The sequence below is a fragment of the Pseudonaja textilis genome, chromosome 3, assembly GCF_049901715.1.
Source record: "Pseudonaja textilis isolate UNSWEBS1 chromosome 3, rPseTex1.2, whole genome shotgun sequence".
NCBI classification, from domain to species: domain Eukaryota; kingdom Metazoa; phylum Chordata; class Lepidosauria; order Squamata; family Elapidae; genus Pseudonaja; species Pseudonaja textilis.
The window spans coordinates 95,213,898-95,235,469 of NC_141992.1; the positions used below are offsets into that span (position 1 = coordinate 95,213,898).

Genomic DNA, 21,572 nt, shown 5'->3' on the forward strand with positions numbered 1-21,572 from the left:
AATTTTGCTTTGTTTCCCCCCATCTCTCTCTGTGCACATATAAATACATATATACATATTATATTTGGTACCCTCAAGTCAGTCTGGACTCCTGGCAACTGCCTGAACTAGTCCCTGCAGTTTTTTGCCAAGATTTTGGAAGTCTTTTGTCCTTACCTCCTTTCCAGGGCTGACAGAGACTAGAACTCACAAGTCTCCCAGTTTCTAATCTGATTCTTTAACCCTATAAAATCCCCCCTTTATCTACCCATTCTAATAACTTTTTAAAATTTATAATACTGATTTTGTCTTTTGATACAATTTCCCTATTCCAAATCTCTGCATCTGACATAGTTCTCTTTCTCCACCCTTATTCACTATATCTCTGAATCATGGTAAGTCAGAGTACCTTCATCCTATGCTTCTCTACCTTTCTTCTTTATAGCATGCGATGCAAATTGTTGAACTGATACTATTCTCTAATACTCCTATGCAGTATTCAGTAAGTTCTTGAAGTCTATTCTGTTAAAAAAACATGAACTAAAGCATTTTGATTTCAGTAAATAATTTTAGAAAGAATCTCATGACATTCTGATTGGCAAGCCATTTAGGTGTGGACTGGATGGTATGACAGTCAGGTGAGTTTTCAAAAACTACTCAGAAAATGCTCATCAGTGCTTTATGAACTGAAAGGTGATTTAAGCAGAATGTCACAAAATTCTGTCAGTTCTGTTCAGGCTTTTATTAATGGCTTTGAAAATAAAGACAGTCAAAGATGCAGATGATACAAGACTGAATGGGATAATTCATACCTGGAAAATACGATCAGATTGATTTCCATAGATAAGAGAAGTAGACAAAAAATAACAGATTCAAAATTCAGTTGCAGAATGCAGAAATCAATAATCATTCAAAGTCAAGCCAGAAGGATGAGCCTCTACTATAGCCAAACCATAAATGATGTGCTTTAGAAAGTTGAGAAAAGTGAAACATAATAATGAAATGATATAGAGGAAATAAGATTAGGGATGGCTGAAACCTGCATTTTATAAGTGCCATAACTGAAATATATATATATATTTTACCTCTTCTTTGTTTTCATTAAAAAATAGAAAGCATGAATGACTTCCTTTGTTTTTTCTTCTTCTTCCTGCAGTCTCAAGCTTCATCTCTGATTTTGCATACACATTCATCTCCATCGTTTAAAATTTGGCAGTCAGCAGTTCTCCCCAATCGCCCATCCGAAGACACAGTTGATCCCAGCTCTATTGACCTTTAAAAAGGTAAGAAAAACTTACTTTTTGCTGGGCTTGCGGCCCTCTGGAACAAGAAGAGGTAGGAGGAAACACTTATTTATGGGCCACGTTAAATGCTATAATCACAAATGTATGATGGGCCCTGTAGAAATTTTAACTAGATACAGAGGATGGATGGATGGATGGATGGATAGATGGATGGACGGACATATAGACAAATCATTCATTGTGTTTTATGTCTATGGAGATTCTCAGTTATCTAGGTCATAGTTGTCCCAAAGATACTTTTTCAAGAGGCAACGACTCTAGGTTTATAGGTTTTTATTCTGTGCTGTATTTTTGAAATATGTTTTTAGCTTATGTTAGCTACCCAAGAAAGCCAGTTTGGTATCATGGTTAGTCCATGTGGCTAGAAACTTGGTAACCAGGAATTCTTATCCCACTTCAAGCACAAGCCAGTTAGGTGACCTTGGGCTAGTCACATTCTCTCAGCCCTAGGAAGTTGGCAATGACAAACCACTTTTGAAAAACCTTGCCAAGAAAACTGCAAGAATCTGTCCAGCCAGTTCCTGAGAATTAAACACAAACAAATGGAAGGAAAGCAAAGAGACCTGAAGTCTCTATTGCATGTTGGGCAGCCATATAAGTTGAATGGCTCAATGAATTTGAAGATTTAGCATAGGTCATTGTAAATATTGGTTTAATAGGCTATGTTACTAATGGAGATTTTACATCATTTTTAGCAAGTTCATCTTTTCCGCACTTTCCACTTAAAATGAAAGGGCACAATAGTTCTTCTTCCTTTAGTGTACCCATTATCATCCAACTCTCATTAAGCTAGCATAAATGAGGAAGGGAAAGAAAAATGAATGTATGTAATGCGTTAAAACAGGCACACCAGTGTATACATAGAGGAGGAGTACAATTAGAATAGTTCAAGGACTCATTCATATTTCTGCTTTTTGAGGCTATAGTACCAGGACTTTCTGTCTGTCCCATTCCTACTTACTCAGCCTGTACTCCTTTTAATATTTTATTTAATATTTTATTTATTCCAGTATGATATCAGTTAGCACTTAAGATTTAAGGATGGAGAATCATTCTCTATCATCACCCCAAACCAGATAAAGTTGTTTTTAGAAAACATAGGGTCTTTAATGGCTGTCAGTAAATTAGTTTTTTAAAAATAGAGTATTTTGTTAATATTTCAGGAAAAGTTTGGTAAGCTTCCTCCTCTGCAATAGAAGAAGACAATAGAGATTCCAAACTCTGTGTGTCACTGAAAAAGGGTAGGAGAATACTGGTTCACGGTTCACATTAAATGTTATTGTTATTGTGTGATGGGCCATATAGACATCTGAAATAGAAACAGGGATGGGTGAAGGGAGGGAGAGGGATGGAGAGAGACAGACAGACAGAAGACTGACAGGCAATCATTCAATTCATTGAGAAAGAAGATAAATATTAATTTTATTGAGATGATTAAAATGCCACAAAAAAGTGTCATCAATTGGTACTAAAATTTAAAGATGAAGAAATAACAGTTAAAATCCACCCCAAGCCTCTTGTTAGAGAAAAAATAGTGTCTTTAATCATAGTCAGTAAATTTATCTTTTTAACATAGTATATTTTGTCCATATTGCAGGAAGAACATCTAAAACTTCCTGCCTTGGAAGCAAGAAAAGAACAGCGACAAGTTGGATAAGTCTAATGTTGTCACCACTTTGCTTTCTGTCAATGTTTTGGGTTAAATTACATTGCCTGGAACAAGATTGGGGAAAAGTAAGAGTTGACTCTTTTCAACATCTTAGGCAAATTATAATTGACAAGGAGAAATTAATCTAAATAAATTCATTGGAAATATAAGGAAATAAATTATGCTTCTCCTTCACTCCTAGTAATCCTGCCACAAATATCTGGTTGGGGAATCAGGCACAATTCCCAGTGGATCTGCAGACTGCAAAATTGTGGGTCAATTCTTTATATGATCGGAGAGATCCTCCATATAGGCCCAAAATTGCTTTTGTCTCTTCCTTCTCATATCTAACCTTCTGATTTTTCTAGAGAGAAACAACTGAGCAATAACAGCTGTTGCCCATTGATGTATATGGCCTAGGTTGTATCATCTAGCAGTAGAGAGTTCAAAATAGACTTTGTGAGTCCCTGGCAAACAAGTGTAGCTAATACAACACCACAAAACCAGCTAGAACCTCTTAAAAAAAGAAGTATTGTGGACTGGGATATGACATAAAGAAGGAATGGCTTAAAGTGACTTTAGACAATCTTCAAACCAAAAACTTTAAAGAATCCAGGCAAAATGCATTGGGATGGCTTCATAAATGTCTAAAAAGTGTGAAAGCAGATTTTTATAAGCCAGTAAGAGAGTCTCTGGGAGTATGGCTCCCAGGTGCCAGGATGAAGTTTCAAAAGGAACATCTTGAAACATTTGAGGGGGATGTGGATGATTGGGTGAAGATATCCCTAAATCACATTTCTGTTGCAGGCCCAGCAACATGTTATTTGACTCCACAGGAATGGCTTAAAGCATCTATTCAAGCCATTCAAAATCTACTAAAGTCTGAAGCAAAATCTGAAAGTACTCTAAGGAAGAGATGGCTTCAAAAATCATTAGAGAAATCAAGATTCTGAAGGATGGGTGGAGAATATATTTGAATCTAGGATCTTTAGAAAACCTCTCGCTTTCTGAAGAACCTCAATTCATGAAAAGGGGCTTCAGCAATCCTTCAAAAACCTGTGTGTGGAAGATCTTGTGGCATCTAAACAAGATGTCAATAGCGACTTGAAATATCTATAAAGAACCTTGAAAGACCTGCAGCATCTCAACTAGATACTTAACAGTGGCTAAACAGAGTTTCAAGAGTCATCCTTCTGGCAGTGGTCATTTTCTCTAAGTATATTTTAGAATGTACAATGCAGCAAGTAAGCAGGATCTCAGACCTTAGTAACTTTGTAGTATGAGGATGAAAAAGCTTTTGTTGGCTTTAGAGTGATTTCAGTCTGTGGATTCCTCGATGTCAGCCCTCAAAGTCAGACTCAGCGACGACACCAGCTACTTCACTTACCTAAACTCAGCAGCAACTTCTCCAAGGATGTTTGCATCCTGCTAGAAGTCAGTGGCTCATGAGGAAACATCAAGATGCTGAACAAACCACTCAAGCTTAAGGGACAGTTGTACACGCTGGCCAGGGAGGAGATTTAAGTCTCACAAAAACAGCCTTAGGTTGCTAAAAGCAATTTAAGCATGTGGCCTCTCATGCCATGCCTTTGGTTTGTAATCCAGTTATTTATGACCAGGACTCATTCACCAATACCTAATCCCTCCATTGATCTGGGATTGTAAATCTGCAGCTTGATTTTGGGCTGCTTGACCTGGAATTTGCCTTCACCCAGTTAAGTCCTTTGTTGTGCCATGGTTTTTGCTTTTGACTCTACCAATTCCTTTTGCCTTTTTGCCAAAAGCTGCAGAAGCAAGCCTTTTCCTAAAGACTGTATGTGCCCAAGACTGTGGTTCCTGAGGAGGAGGAAGAAGAAGAGGAAGAAGAGGTAACAGAAAGAGCAGGGTGAGGAAGAGGAGAAGGATATAGAGCCCAGTAGTAGCAAGCCAGTTGCAAGTGCAGCTGGCGGGGAACCTTTGCCCTGGACAATATGGCTCTTGCCCTGCTGCTTTCTCACCCCAGCCCTGTAGACTCACCACATGCCTGGAGGTGGAAGATGTGCCTTCAGCTCACCTCAAGCTGTGCAGCCTGTTTCCTAACCGGCCAGGGACCAGGACCGGTCCATGCACTTGGGGTGGAGTCTGTTCTACTCCATTTAGAACACATGGCAACATACATGTCTCAAAAAATTTTAGACAAAGATTCCTGAAAATGCCAGAAACAATCTGGAGAAATGGTTCTAGCAATCAATAGAAAATGTTCAAATGGGATGTCCTGAAGGATCCAAGCAACATGTGAGTAAGTGGCTTAGAGTTACCTTATGTCACCTCTATGAGGAAGGGCTTGAAACATCCCATCTAAACTTGGCGAGAGACTGGAATAATCTGGACAAGGCCTTCAGGAGAAAATACTTCAACAGATGATAAGAAGAAAAGATCCTGAAATATGGAGGACAAAATTATAAGTTTCCAAAGGAATTCCTTCTCACAGAAAACAGGTATGTGAATAGCTAACATAAATAATTATATTCAGGGTGGACTAAATACTCCTGCTTTTTTCTCTTTCTATTTCTTTTATATTGAACCAAAAAGAGAATTGTTTCTACTTTTGCGTAGCAAGTTTTCTTCAAGGGAGAACTGGATAGGAAGAGGGCATAGCAAATGATTGCATGCAATGAATTTCAGAGAAGAAAGCTGTCCCTGCAGATTTTCCCCCACTAGTTGTGGCCGACTTTAAGGGGCATTGGTCATCTCCGTTTGTTAAGCCAAAGAGCCAGTGTTTTCTGGAGGTGTTTCCATGGCCATGTGTCCGTGGTCATGTGCAGCAAAGAACGTATGGTGGAACACAGAAAGGTGTAACCTTCCACATGATTCTGTACCTTATTCATATACCTGCACTTACCTGCTTTCTAATTGCTAGATTGGCAAGAGCTGGGACAGGTGATGGCAGCTCACTCTGTCTCACGGCCCTCACTGTCAAACTGCCCAGCTATAGTTCGCCTTCTCACTGAGGCACTGAGTCCCTTTTTAATTTAATCATAAACAGAATTTAGTTAAAATAAAAATGGAAAAACATTAGCCAAAGAGGAAATGGCTGAAACTCAAACCAAAGGAGGAAGGAGAGTTGGAATGCAAAAAGAAGAAGTTTGTGAGGATAAAAGGTTTTTTATGAAGTGAGCTGTAGCTCATAAAAGCTTATGCCTTTTCACACAAAATGTTAATCAGAAAAGGTGCTACCAGACTGCTTCCTGATTTGTTACCAAGAGTCCAATAGGAATTCTGAATATCACATCGCTTGGAAAAAAATCCCTTGGTGAAACATTCAACACCAGTGGCTCAGTGGCTAAGGTGTTGAGCTTGTTGATCAGAAAGGTCAGCAGTTCAGTGGTTTGAACCCCTAGCACCACGTAATGGAGTAAGCTACCATTACTTGTCCCAGCTTCTGCCAACCTAGCAGTTCGAAAACATGTAAAAATGCCAGTAGAAAAATAGGGACCACCCTGGTGGGAAGGTAACAGTACTCCGTGCACCTTCGGCGTTTAGTCATGTAGGCCACATGACCACGGAGACATCTTCGGACAGCTCTGGCTCTTTGGCTTTGTAACGGAGATAAGCACCGCCTCCTAGAGCTGGAAATGACTAGCACATATGTACGAGGGGAACCGTTACCTTTACAGACTAGGAATATAGAGCTTATCCTTTGTTCTTAATGATGGTCCAAGTATCCTTTGCCTTGGCTGTTTGGGGCTATTAGGAGTTGAACTAAAAACATAGGGAAGGCTACATGTGCCTTATCTTTGGTACAGAGAATATTCAAAAGGAGGAAGAAGAGTCTCGCCAGAGGACTCAGGGTTAAATGCAGCAGCTTTCTCTTTGGAACCCTCAACACAAGAGCTCAATCAGGACTTGATTATTTTTCCTGGGCTGCAGGAGTGATGGAAACATCATCACTGATACCTTCAGGTGGTATCATTTGCCTACCATGAAGCATCATCCCTCAGGAAATAGGCCCTGTGAAGGACATTGTGAACCTCTCTAGGCAGGAAATTCAAAAAGGTAACTCTACAGCAGATAATTTAGAGCAGCTTTATTCAGACGGGATTCTAAAATAGATCACTAAGAGTTTCATGAACAATCATTAAAAACATGTAACTTTTTAACTTGGCCCACCATGTAATGTCTACTGTAGATACTGTACAATATTTATATATAATACTAGCTGGATACCTGTGCTTCACTACTAATTTCCCTCCTTCACCTCCCTGGCTCCAAAAGATTGTCATTTAGAAGCATACGTTGTACTTCCGGGCAGCAGAAATAAACTGTTCTGCCATTGGATGCTGGTGGGTGAGAAGGCTGTGTAAGGGTTCAGGGTAGGGCTCAAGGGGAGGGACCGGGACTTTACTGCCACTGCAGCACATCCTGGGAGTCTCATCCTGCCACTTCAGGGTACGGCACCAGGCACAGAGTAACCAAGGTCCAAAATCAATAACCTTTTCCCTGGAGAAATCAATCTAAGATTCATATTTAAAACCAGACAAATACTTATTAGTCCAAGGCATCAATCTGCTTCTTAATATTTTTTCATTGTATTTAGCTGTAGCTGCCTGATTAACGTAGGGGTTATTAGATGCATACTTTTTTACAGCCTCTCTATTGACTTCAGGATGACTTTGACTATATCTTATTTGCAGCTTCCCTTACTTGTGTTTTCCTAATCACATCTGTAAATCTTTTCCTGAATTTTCCCCTTTTTTTCCCTTTAACCAATGTTATAGTATAGAGTAACACCAGTAGGAACAGATTTGTCTGTACTGAGAAGGTCAATGTAAGAAGTAATTTGGTGCTGGGTCACTATACAGGAGGAATTTGGTTCACAATCTGTTGGCTCAGTGGTGGTCAGTGATTGAAACTCATAAGGGAATATCTCTCCCGCTGCCTTGAGTTCGGAAGCAGTTCCATAGGAGGAAGGCGTGGACATTTTTGTAAGGTAGCAACGTTTAGTACTGTAAGGAGCCTCAAACCGTTCCTGAGTTAAAGAGTGGAACTGAGGTAACAGAATGTGAGGCAACTGGCAGTTTGAACAGAGTTCTTTTCAGGTGGGGAGGGGAGGGGTAGAATGTCTAACTCCTTAGCATCAGAGCGTGTTAATTACTATATAAGAAATACTAATGATCCGATGGTCATTTCAAAAAATCCTTCCTTAGCAAGCTCCTAGAAGCCAAGAGGAACATACATGCCAAATTTCAAGTTTGTAGGCTTTACAGTTTTGGAGATTTTGTGATGAATGAGTGGTATTTGGCTTGGATGGATGGGTGGATGGATGGATAGATAGGTATAGATATGCCCAAGACTGTTTGTGGTTCCTGAAGAGGCTTTCCCATCCCATCCCCTATCCCTGCCAACTCACCACATGCCTGGAGGTGGAAGATACGCATTCAGCTCACCTCCAGCTATATAGCCTGGTTCTTAACAAGCTGCGGCTCTGTATCAGTGCATGCACTGGGGTTGGGAAGCCTGTTCTAGTGCATGCAGAACACATGTGCAAGCAACACACATGTCTCAAAAAACTCAAATGAGAATCCCTGAAGAAGCCAGAAACAATCTGGGAGAATGGCTAGATAAATCAATAGTAAATGTTCAGATAGGATATCCTGAAGGATCCAAGCAATAGTTTAGACTGCTTGACCTGGAATTTGCCTTCACCCAGCTCTTAATTGCAATGATTTGTTGCACCTTTTGCCTTTGATTCTGCCTACTCCTGTTTCCTTGTTTCTAAAATGTGTAGAAACAAACTTTTTCCTTGACGTTTGTTAGCACTTAACACAATGCCCAAGACTGTATGTGGCTCATTAAAGAGTGCTAAAAAAGCCTCTCCTATCTTAAATAGTGGCTGTGACAGTCCTTATGTTGTATTTATGTTTTGCATTACCAATAATGGAATGAGGCCAGGGCAGATAGGCCGGAGCCACCGACTGGCTTCCTACATCTCTGAGGCCCTCCGTGTTCTATGTAACAACCCCCATGCTTGTTTATCAGCCGTATCCTAAAATGCAGGCTTGGGGCATGTTAATCAAGGTGATCACGTGATTGTCTCTCTTAAAGCTGTCACAATTTTCTACTACAATGGTCAGGCTCCATTAAGTCAAGGAGTATCTATCTATCTATCTATCTATCTATCTATCTATCTATTTGTAAATTTTATTGGTTTTTAAAGACAAATAAAAACAAACAAAACATAAAAACATCCAGCTTTCTTCCATAAATGTACAAGCAGTGTGTCGGTTGGTTTACAAATTTTTTTGTGCATCCATTTCGTAGTCTCAATTATAGTTACATTGCATAATAACTCATAATATCAATCAAAAACTGAATATCCCAGTATCATTATTAATCAATCATTTGACTATAATTTTGTTCATTCATACTTTGCGAGGTAACTATAATTTACTTAGTTTATTTTATAACAATTTCGTATAATCCTCCCAAATCTATCCTGGAAACACTCTATAGATATAATAATAAAAAAAGAAAAGGAGTATCTATATTTTTATGCAACTTTTGGCAATGATTAGAAGTGCTTTATGGCCATAAAGTACCCTTTCTGAGGCTGTTATTATTTTTGAACCGTTGTTATGGTCTACTTGTACTTTGAATGTGCTGTTTGTATACTATAGTAATAATAAGTGATTGTAGTAGTAGGTTTTTAAAAATATTTTATTGGTTTATCAAAAATATAAAATACAAAGAGAAATAAAAAATAAAAAACTTGGGCGAGGGTGAAAAGAATATATGCAGCAGAGAGGGAAAAAGAAAGAAAAAGATATTGACTTCCAACTCTTAGTACAATAGAGGGTTGTACAACTTTTTAGTTTCATACAATAATAGTATATACTAGCCATTTCTTCAGCAACAAACTATCTAATCAGCAAAAACAAAATCAAATTTTTTTTTTTTGTTGCAAGCAGAAATTCGGAAGCAATTTTCAAATAGAAACAAAATTAAATATATTCTCTTGTTTAGATGAAGGAATCAATTTAACCATCTCTGCTTTTCATTTCTGTAGGGAATAGTATATGCTTCTGTTTACTCATTAATCTTTATAAATTGTCATGGTTTATATTAAAAGAATTCCCTATATTATTTCAGATTTTTTTAACCCTAAAGCAGGGGTCAGGGAACTTTTTTACCTCTTACCCCCCAAAAAATTTATAAACGCATGACGTTACCCCCTTGATTTGAAAGTAAGGAAATCATACATCCAATAACATTTTGAATTCAAATACACCAGTCCCTCACCCCTTTCCTAAGAAGTCTGTAGGGGGTGTGCATAAGTGCACCAACGCCTACCTTCCCTGTCCTATTGTTTCCTTTTATTTTCTTATATGTATCCATTTCATGTATTCATAATTATGTTTATACTTATACCTATTATCTTGTAAGCAATTGACAAATCAAATAAATAAATTTGTTGTGGCTATTGCCAATTTCTATTCAAAACAAAGGCAGTAGAGACTGTCTTCAAATTGGCAATAGGCACAACAAACTTCCATGTCAAAACACTTCAGCTCAGCAATTCAGAAAGTTTCATAAAAATATTGACAGTAAAAAAAAAAAAAAAAGCGATTTAGGCCACAGAAGTCAACTTTTATGTTCTGTCAGGAATGCAAAGGAATGCAAGTGACTGCCTCCAGCCTGTGCTTGAACCCAGCCAGTAAAGGGGATCCCACCGCTTCTCTGGCTAATTGATCGTTCAGGGAGGAAACTTAGCATTAGGAATCGTCTCCTAACGTGCAGCTCGAGGGCTTCTGTAATGCGAATCTCTTTGGATGACAGAGCAGGCTTCTTCTGTACTGCACTCTCTGTGGCTGCACCTGCTGACCGCGCCACCTTCCAACTTTTATAGACGCGTCTGCGGAGAGGCGCGGAAAATTGGCAATCCGAGTAAGGCAAACTACTCCAGGTGGCTCCAGAGATGGGTGGGGGCGGGAAGAAAACAACCTTTATCTCAGCCGCCTTAATTGCGCAAATGGCCATCGCCTCGGACACTTGAGCTGCTGCCAGCCAAACTGACCTTTTCCCGTTTGGCACAAAAGCCGCCAGGGAGGGAAGAGGGAGGGAGGGAACCTGCTCGCTCGGCCTCTCAGCGCCCCCGACTTGTTTTCGCGGGCTCCAGAGACACGAACCGCGACAGCGCCAAAGCCCTCCCCTGTCCTCCCCCCGCGCCCTCCCGGTTTCAGTCCAGCTCGCGAGTTTTGGCTGGCTGAAGCAAGCGCGACCTCCGGCGTGCAGCGGCAGGAGCTGCGAGCTCGCGGCAGGCAGCGCTGGGGCTATGTCAGTCGGGCGCGCGGTTTGAGACTTCGGCTCTTTAAAAGCGGCGTGTAAACTGAGATGCTCCCATAAGAGAGCCGGCGCGCAGCAGTCGTTTGGGTTAACGGCAGCGGGCGGCCTTCCAGCGCCCTCGCCCACAGCTGCGCTGGCATGTGCGCGCTCCGCCACCCTCGCCTTCAAGTTAGGCTTGTCCCGGAAAGCTTCAGACCGACCGCCTTCGCCCCCTGCCCCCACCCTTCCCTCTCCGGCACGCGCGCTCCGTCTGGTTAGAGTAGTCAGTAGCCAGATGACCCCCAGTACCCGCTCTCTCTACAGCGCTTGCGCCATACACGTAAACGCTGGAGCAGTCCACTGAGAGAGCGGGGGGAGCAGAGCAGAGAAGGAGGATGCGGTGACACTGACACACACTGACACTGGCCGTCCGTGCTATAATGGACCGTAATAACTGCTGCTATGCCGATAGTTCCGCCATTGGCCAGCGCAACCTCCTCATTACCCCCAGATTTTCACTTTTACCCCATTTGGGGTAATTTACCCCTGTTCCCCCGACCACTGCCCTAAAGGGAGAAAATACTTTTTAAAAAAATTTAAAACAGTGAAGTTTTCTTTAAAAGCATTTCTTAAATCAGTAGGTTCTAACACATCTTTTTTACATCATCATTATTATTATATAGAAAATAAAAGACAAAACAAAACAAAAATAAAACAAAGCATACATTCAACCCTAGCAACAACAAAACTGTACCAAAAAGGAGATAAAAGTGATCAATTAAATTTAACATGTAGGAATTTCTCTGAATATTTACACCTCTTTTCCAGAAATGTTAAATTTCTGATGATAACGTTTCTGAATTGAATAAATTTTTCTTATAAATTAGATCATAACATCTCTTCGCAGTTGTCTTCTGGCTGCATAATGCTGAATTATGTAAATTTTGTCTGTTTCTTTAGATTAGTTTCTTATCATTAAACCATTTAGTCATTTATTTTACAATTACTTTACTTTTTAAACTCCCTCTTAATATACATACTTTAAAGTTCACTTTCAATGATATTTTACAGACTTTAAAAAATATTCAAGCATCATATATCAAGGAAAAATGTTTATTTTCAAAGCCACTTCATAAACACAAAACTAGATTAAAGCTTTCTTTCAATTATATATAACACACCAATAAAAATCCAATTAGCTCATTGGATTTAAATCTCTCCCTCCAATTTATCCTCATGGAATAAAATCATTTTCTTCCCTTTAGAGATTTGCCCAACCTTTCATATTTTCAAATTTGATCAATAATATTTTACAGACTTTTGGAATTAGCCAAACATTACGTAGATGGACAGAAAGTAAACATTTACAAACTCATTTTATAAATACAGAAGTACATTAAAAGTTTATTTCAATACATATATCAGAGTTATAAAAATCCATCCTAACTCTAATTAACTCATTAAATTTAAGTCACTCCCTCCAGCTTGTCTCCATAGAATAAAATCTTTTTCTTCTCCTGAATGTCTATCAAGTCTTTTTCCTTCAAGAAACTCAATCTTGTTAATATATATTTTTTAAAAGTCCCACAGTTGTTCTATTTAAAAGTTGTAGATTAGCTTGGAGCACTTCCTTGTGGCATAAAATCTTCTCTGAGATGTCCATCCAATCTTTTTTCTCAAAGGCTTCTCAAACTTGTTAGTATCCATGAAGAAAAAGTCCCAAACATGACCTCTTAAAAGTTGTTAGTTTATTTGAAACTCTTGTTTCAATTGCTCTGAGAGTTATATTCAAACCATTATCATCATACAAGCTGGTATCAGGTTTGTATTCCAAGGTTACAGTTAAATTATTTCCATTACGTGATTGGAAGTATCTCAATGGGTTGATAGTTTACTACACCTAATTGCATCTCTTGCTCTTTTTTTATATATCATCTGTATCTTTAGTATCCACTTGATTTATAATATGGGTAATTCTCTGTAAAGAGTTTTCAGAGACTTCCCTAATGACAGACTTGAGCTCAGGTTAAAGCATTTTCTTAGCTCCCTCTTATGGTCAAAAAATGGATTTTAATTAATTTATTTATTTTTCTGGCCAATCAGATTTCATGGAAATTGGATAATTTCAATCACCACAACAAAGCAATCCAAGGCTACAGATTACTTTAAAAATAGTAAAAAAAAATAGTAAAATAAATCCACAACATTTTATTCGTATGTTTCTCCATCAAAATTAAAAAGAAAAGATATTTCACACTTCCTTATTGTAGCTTGCCTCCAGCAACCCTCTTCCTTGTCATTTTAACAATAAAATAATTTCAAAATGGCACAGAGCTCCAGAAAGGAGTAATTGGCTGTGATTAAAGAAAGCCTCTTTTAGCTAATAAAGATAACATAAATTGATTAAGAAATGAAAGGCACATCTTATTGTCCGCTTCAAAAATAATTCCAAAATGGCTGTTTGGTCTAAAAGTAAAGTGACTGCAGCCCCCCTATTAACCCAGCTACCAGCTCACTAGCTGCTCCAAACTGCAGACTGTTGCTGTATTGAGGATCTTGTGGGGTTATTCTAGGACTCTCCCTTACACAAGATAGATGAAAGGAAAGCCTGTTCCTTTCAGTTGGAAAAATGACAGTCCAGAGAAAGAAGATTCTCTGGGCGTGTCAATCATTGGCCATATCACCAGAAATCTCTCGGTTGCAGTAGTATATTGATTGTTTCAGATATGTTTTTCATGTGCGGTTGTGCGAACCTTTCTGTAGCTTATTTTGGTTTTACTCTAGTCAGTTTGGTTGCCTGGGACTTTCTTATAAACCTGCCTGGGTATCCATTTTGGTAGAAGATGTTTTAAGTAAATTTATTTTGTTTTATCATAACAGATAAAATACAAAACAGAAAACCAACCAAACAAAACAAAAACATAATCTAGTGCTAACAACAACAAAAATATAAAATTGGTGTTAAAAAAAAGAAAAAATGTGATCCAAATACAATTTGTTAATGTATTTTAGCACATAGAAAGTCCACAAATGGTTTCCATTCTCTTATAAAGCTGTCTAGTCCATTAACTGATCAAGCAGTTAATTTTGCCATCTTTGCTAATTCAGTCAACTTCAAAATTCATTCTTTAACAGCCAGCATCCTTTTTCTTACCAGTGTTTGGCAAGTACAATTCTCACAATTGTCACCATTTGACATAATAGCACCCCAAATTGTTTTTCAATTGACTTGTCCCTAATGCCTAAAAGAAAAGCTTCAGGTTTCATTAATATTTGCATCTTAAATATTTTCTGTATTGTCATTGTTGTATTTGTCAATATGTTTTCACATGTTTTCAAGACCACCACATATGACAAAATGAACCTGGATTTTGACTACATTTCCAGCACATTAGAAATCCCTTTATACATTTTCACTAATCCATCTGGGGTAAAGTACCAATGATACATTATTTCTTTCAAACTGTAATAAATTTTAATTTGTCCATACATTCTCCCATTTATCTAGCATTATATTACATCATTTTTTTGCCCATTTTACCATATATACTTTAACATATTCACCTTCCAGATTCATCTTGAGTAATATTTTATATGCTTTAATAATAAAGTGGTCATCTCCAGAATATAAATTAATGTCTAGTGCAGATTTAGTTCCTGTGAAAAGAACTTTCTTTTTATCAAATTTAAATATTTCAAAAATTCTATAATAATTAAACTAATCACAACCAAATCCTTCATTTACTAATTGTTTCTTGTCTTTATCTTGAATCCCTCTTTTTCAAATATCATCATCTCTGTTCTATGTAGTGCTCCATGAGGTGATAACCAAAATGGCATTTTATCAGCTAATCTTTTGTACTTCCACAATACACATACAATTGATTGCCTAATATGAATCTTAAAACCATGGTTAACTTTTACTTACCTCTCCAGCAGCCTACATCCAAATAAGCAGGAATTAACATCAAACAATGAAACAGAAAATAATACCCTCACCAAAGAACTGGGAGAAAATCATATGCCCAATATTGGCAGGGCAAATTACTGGTAATCCTCAACTTATGAATTGAGACCACACTTTCCATTGTTAAGCAAGGCAGTTGGTAAGTGAGTCAAGCCCAATTTTACAACTTTACAATTTTACAACAAAGTGGCTTCCCCAACTTTGTTTGTCAGAAGCTGGTAGCAAAAGTTACAAGTGTTGATCGTATGACCTGAAGACAATGCAACCATCATAATTACTTGCCAATTGCCAAGCACCAAAATTTTGATTACATGACTGTGGGGAGGCTACAATGGTTGTGAGTGTACCGGTTGTAAATCACTTTTCTCTGAGCAATTTCCTATTCATTCCTTAAGGGAGGGAATTGTGGGATTCTGTACAGGTAGCTCTGGCATTGGGTTAAATTCTTGGCCAGCAACTACTCTAAAAGGGGTGAAACTAGGAAATGGCCACTAAAGATCACTAAAGAAATGGTTGTACATGGAGGACTACTTGTACTGTTACTATCCATAAATAAGGATCAAAACCCTGCACACTGGCATTGATAGTGTTAATGATCAATGATGTCAGGTAATGAAATGTCTCTAAGCAAAGAACCAAACTCAGAGAGCACTAAAGACTCTACATTTCAACCCTGAGTTACAGAAATTCCCTTCTATTGGATCACATATTAAAATGAAGAAATTGGATTTTGCAGTGTTTCCTATGTGATAAATTGTTGATGTTGTTTCATTTTTTTCAACAACTATAATATTAATTTCATTTGAATTCTTGGTCTAAAGTCAAAGATGGATACAATTTCTCCAGGAATGCCTTGGTGTAGATGTGTCTCTCATTTCTGCTGCTTCTAAGGTTAAGAGTATCAAGTTGGGAAGGAGTGAGGAACGGAAGGAATGAAGGGATGGATGCAGGATGGAGAGAGGGGAAGAAAAATCAACAATAAGCATGTTTTCTGCCAAAATGCCAAGAATGAATAGACAATAGATTGTGGATTGTGGATTTATTTATTTGTCAATTGCTTACAATATAATAGGTATATTATATTTTATTGGATACATATCAGAAAAATATAAAATATATAAAATATATATAAGAAACAATAGGACAGGGACGGTAGGCACGTTGGTGCGCTTATGCACGCCCCCTACATACCTCTTAGGAAAGGGGTGAGGTCAATAGTAGACAGTCTAAGGTTAAAGTTTTTGGGGTTTGGGGAAAAAAACTACAGTCAGATAAAGTATTCCAGACATTGACCACTCTGTTGCTGAAGTCATATTTCCTGCAATCAAGTTTGGTGCGGTTAACCTTGAGTTTGTATCTATTATTTGCTCTTGTATTGTTATGGTTGAAGCTGAAGTATTATTCATTGACAGGACATTGCAATGTATGATTTTATATACTATACTTAGATCGGACCAGAGGCGGCGTAGTTCTAGGTTTTCTAGGTCTAGAATTTCGAGTCTGGTGGCATAAGGTATTCTGCAACAAGTAGAGGAGTGGGGAACTCTTCTTGTGAAATATTTCTGGATTTTCTCAACTGTGTTAATATCAGATACGTAATGTGGGTTCCAGACTGATGAGCTGTATTCAAGTATTGGTCTAGCAAATGTTTTGTGTGCTGTAGTTATTAGTGTAACATTACCAGAGAAAAAGCTACGTAAGATTAGGTTAACAACTCTTAACACCTTTTTGGCTATGTAGTTACAGTGGGCTCTAGCACTTAGATCATTTGAGATGAGTACTCCAAGGTCCTTGACAGAGTTTGGATCATCAGCAAGTCTTGACTATTCAGCCTGTATTTTATTTTGATATTTTTTTTGCCAATATGTAGGACAGAACATTTATTTGTTGAGATTTGAAGTTGCCATTTGTTTAACCATTCTGATACATAGTTGAGGTCTTTTTGAAGGGTAGCAGTATTGTCTGTGGTGTTGAATAGCTTTACATCATCAGCAAAGAGAACGCAGTTGCTCTTGATATGATCACAGAGGTCATTTATGTAGTGTATGAAAAGAGTTAGTCCTAGACTAATAGACCAAGGACAAACAAAAGATAAACCAAGATTGCATATGACACCTGTAGTAGCCTAATGCTGTACTAGCCTAAACCCACCTATCCAATCTGAGTCAAAAACTAACACAAAGCACTTTGGAGCAGTCAATAAGCCCCAGAAAGATCAAGGTCCATGCTACAGTTTTAAGAGAAAGGGTTTTAGTGGGGTAGCTAGCTTTAGAAGTTTTACGAGAGTTAAGAAAAAAATCTCCTATGATGATAGAGCTATTTGAATTGTCATCATGAAGTGTTCATCTGAAAATTTCCAGGGCAGCCCTTCTTGTCCTGTATATCTGCCTGACCGTGTCCAGAAATGGGTTGGCTGAAGTCAAAAGTACACTGGACCAGAATTGTCTCTGGGGCTGTGGAGCAGCAGTGGCCTTGGGTCTGGTGGCAACAGAGAGTGTCTTGGTGGGCTTGAAACATTTGTCTAATGGTGTAGAATAGTGTCCCCTGTGGGAAGGGTGAGGCAGTGTTCTGGCAGGAAAGTGTTCTGTGGTAAGAGGCCTTGGAACTGTCCTAGTGGAGACGTTTTGTAAATGTTGGGCAGAGAGCAGTGAAAGGAGGAGCTTCAATTTTGACAAAAGTGAGTGGGTAAACAAAGGAGGGGGGCCTTCTTTTTGGAGAGTGAAGTAGGGAGGAAAATACCCTTGGGCTGCATGCTGCTCCACAAAATGGCTATTTTTTTACCTTTTAAACTCATTTCCTATTGCAGCTTCTCTTCCACCTTTCTTGTTGCACTTTGCTGTCTCCTGACCTGCTACTCTCACTTTTGCTCTTGTTCTCTATCCCTGCCGTAGTTTATGAAATCCAAATTGCTAAACATAGAATATTTTTGTCCCAAGGGTTATTTTTCAAAAGACAACTGGATTTTCTTTTTTCTTTCTTTCTGTTTCGCTTGTCATCCACAAGCTTAGTTCCATTGAAGAAGCATCTTGGATGAGAAGCAAAATGTCTTCAAGTAAAACAAACAAACAAGGAAATCTAGTTGCCTTTTGCAAAAGCACCTTTGGGATAACCATGACCTAGATGAATAAGAATCTCCATAGATATCAGATATTTTTCTACTGAACTTTATTTATGCACCACTATTGAGAAATGATAAATATTTTTCTGGAAGTTGGGGTTTTTAAAAGAGATATCTAAGAGTTGATATAAATTATCCATCACAAAATCATGGTTTATCCACTTTATCTGCTTATATTAATGAATATATATTGAAGACTAGATGAACAATTATCAATCTGTCCCTAGTTCTTTGAGGAACATTAAAAATTATTTTAATAGTTTTAAAATTTTTCCCACTTAATTATACATCATTTGAAGTTTTTTTTAATACTTTGATTAAATTAAGTTATATCACAAGCATTCCGACAATCTACAAGGCACCCTGCACCAAGAGGCTGCGCCTGCGCACCAAGTCTCATCAAGACTCATTTCTGGTGGAATTTTGGGGAGAGAAAGAAAGACTTCTACTGCTTCTGCTGTTTTCCTTGCATGAAGCCAAAGGTCTCCCTCTCCCTCTCTCCTCCTGAGAATGGAGCTGGAGACGGTATTCTGCGATCCCAAATAAAAAATGAACTTTACGAAAACAGGGTGGGGAATTTTCCTGCAGACTTTTTGGGGGGATTTTCCCAGGGTCTCTGGTCCATAGGATTTAAAATTATGAGTTTGGTGGTCCCTGAGGTTCAAAAGGTTGGTGACCCCATCTTAGTTGGAACAGGGCAGGATGCAGCACTCTTTCAATAACTGAAAGATGTTACCCAGATCTTAAATTTAGGATATGCTCGCTCTTATTCCAGAGTATCGAACATGGAAAAATGAATTCAGTTACAGGACAGATTCTGGCTGAACAAGAGGAAACACATCCCAAAAAGAGGAGTGGTTTTAGAGCTGAGCCAGTAAGTGAGAGTTCACTCTTCCCTTCGCAGATTGTCCTAATGCAAAGATTGAGCATCCATCAATCAGAAAAACTGGGGTTCTGGCAGGGAGGAGGGGTTAAGCTAGAACAGATAGTCTCAGGAGCTCCTTCAAATTTATGGAAGTAAAATTCTAGATTGCTAATCAGGGATTCTTGGTGCTCTCTGAGTTTGGTTATTTTCTTTCTTTAACCAAACAAAATAACAGTGCTGGGACCTTTCAGACCTCACCCCACCCCACCCCAACTATCTCCATGCTTAGTAGAATATGGTCCAAACTCGCTGAAGCAGCGAGTTAAATCTTCCTGAGGAGAGCTCAGGTGATTCCCTGATGCTCCATCACCAATCGGACTTTTTTAAATTTATCTCGCGCTGGCTGACACAAGACCTTTGCCCGCCCCTTCGACATCTAGAGAGTCCTGAATTTAGTTCAGCAATTTGCGTGAAAAGGCAGAGGAAGAGGGAGTTGGACTTAGGAATCCAGAAGAAAGCTTAGTTTCTGCTCTTCGTCCGCTCCGAGCGAGGATCTGTCTCGCGGAACCGAGGCGCTTTCGGCGGCCCTGACCCTCTGCCAGGAGGAGCGGGGAAGGAGGTGCTTGATCGGGCGGTGCCTGGGGCTGGAGGAAGTTTTGCACTTGGGCTGCCGAGTGGGGAGACCGAGAGGAGCGCCTCAGGGTGAGGGCGAGAACGGAGCGCGGAAAGGTTGGATTCGAACCCATCCTGCGTCCAGGTCCCTTCACCCAGCCGCGCGGCAGTTCCTTTCCCTTCAGCTGCCCCCAGCGCCGGCAGGATGGGCGGATCGAGCTCCAGTTTGCTGGACGAGAGCAAGTGCACTTACATCCGAGGTACGGCGCCCACAGCCTTCACTCGGCGCGCGTTTGCGCGGGCGAGTCCGATGCCAAAAGTTGAGGGAGAAAGAGAAGGAGCTTGGCCAAGCGGTCGGGGAAAGGGGCGAGCGCGCGCGTGGTGGGCTTGTTTGGGCTAGCAAGGGGTGACGCGCGGGAAAAGTTTGTAAAGCTGTCGCTCCGTGCTTGAGAACCGGGCCGGTGCCTGCAAGCTTGCGAAGCGCTTTCAAGTGCTGCGAGCCGAGAAGAACGCGGGGCTTTCCCGCCCAGCCCCGATGGTCGGTCGCCGCGGGATGAAGTTGTCACACATCACTTGCCATTCAGCCAAACAGCTGCTTGAGTGAAATCCGTTACTAACAGCATACGTGGCGGTTGAGGCGCGTAAACTTTCGGGTCATTCTCTTTGAACTTGATGGGGTTTGCTTCAAGTCACCCCGGACATGTGACTGAAGGGCTGAGCGCCTACTGCCCAACGGAGGCAAGCCACGTGTAGCGGAGTCCTATGCACTGCTAAAGCCTTGGGGCGTCCTGGACTGGCAGCAATGAATGGGTCACACGTTGTATTTTAAGGATTTCCTCGGACCGAACAATAGAAAGCAGAGCTGCTTAACTGGGAAGAGGGCTGCTGTTTTTACAGGCAGCTGCTAAAGTGGGAAAAATATTTAGGGCCTGTAACAGCTGGGAAAAAACAGGAGAATGGGAATTGTGCTAGATAGTCTACCAGGAATGTAGCCCTGGCTTGTTCTTCCCACGGAGGAAGAAATTGCTTAATGTTTATGGAGATTTTCAGTCATCCAGGTCATGGTTGTCCCAAAGGTGCTTTTTCTTTGCAAGAGGCAACTGGACTTTCTAGTTTTTCTTTGAAGACTTGCCTCTTCTCATCCAAGAAGCTTCTTCAACAGAAAGTCCAGTTGCCTCTTGGGGAAAAAAAAGCACCTTTGGGGATGAACAGTTTGCTTGTGATTTCCTGAGAGAAGAAGGGGCTGTCAGTCAGTCATATAATAAAGTTCCTGAACTTTTCAAAGGTGGTTTTAGAAACTTTTGCCTGGATTCCAAATCTACAGGACTCTTGCTGATTATTAAGGTAGATGAATCTGCTCCTTAGGTTGATAACATTTGTAAAAGTATCCCACAGGCTCTTAAACAGGGTTGCCAGGTCGCAGCTTGGCTCTGCGGCCAAACTCAAGTCAAAATATGGCCAAATTCAGCCAAATTATTTTCTCTCACGGCCAAATTTTCTTGCCAAATTTTTTTATGCAATATAACATGAGGATATATTGTTTTTTTTGTTTTTCTTAACTGTTTTTAAATAATCAAATCATAAAAAATAGTCTTTATTCGACAACGTGATGTGACGTCATGGGAATTTCTGCATTTCTTTACTCATATCCAGGCTAGGCAGCTCACTTCAAATAACCGCTACTACTATTTGGAAAGCTCAGGGCCAAATGCAGCGATCCTGAGGAGGGGGGAGCTAGGGCATGAGGGTTTTTAGGGGGATTCCCCCCGATTGAAAAA

At 39.6% G+C, this 21,572-nt stretch overlaps 1 protein-coding gene and 1 long non-coding RNA gene across 3 annotated transcripts in view; both read left to right on the forward strand.

Moving 5' to 3' along the window:
- Positions 1–1,140: 1,140 nt before the first annotated feature.
- LOC148126219 (uncharacterized) lies at positions 1,141–2,987 on the forward strand. The gene is made up of 3 exons (XR_015742997.1): positions 1,141–1,262; positions 2,447–2,524; positions 2,881–2,987. It is a non-coding gene; the product is annotated as an uncharacterized LOC148126219 (long non-coding RNA).
- A 2,325-nt stretch (positions 2,988–5,312) lies between these two features.
- Positions 5,313–21,572, forward strand: part of NIBAN1 (niban apoptosis regulator 1) — a 79,196-nt gene continuing 62,936 nt past the window's right edge. Inside the window, exon 1 of one of the 2 annotated variants that reach the window (XM_087930428.1) lies at positions 5,313–5,408. In XM_087930428.1, the coding sequence (XP_087786554.1) occupies positions 5,357–5,408 (52 nt within the window). In that variant the 5' untranslated portion in view covers positions 5,313–5,356. Of the gene's footprint in view, positions 5,409–19,803; positions 20,055–21,572 lie in introns of those variants that run through there. The other variant, XM_026703257.2, reaches the window with a different exon arrangement.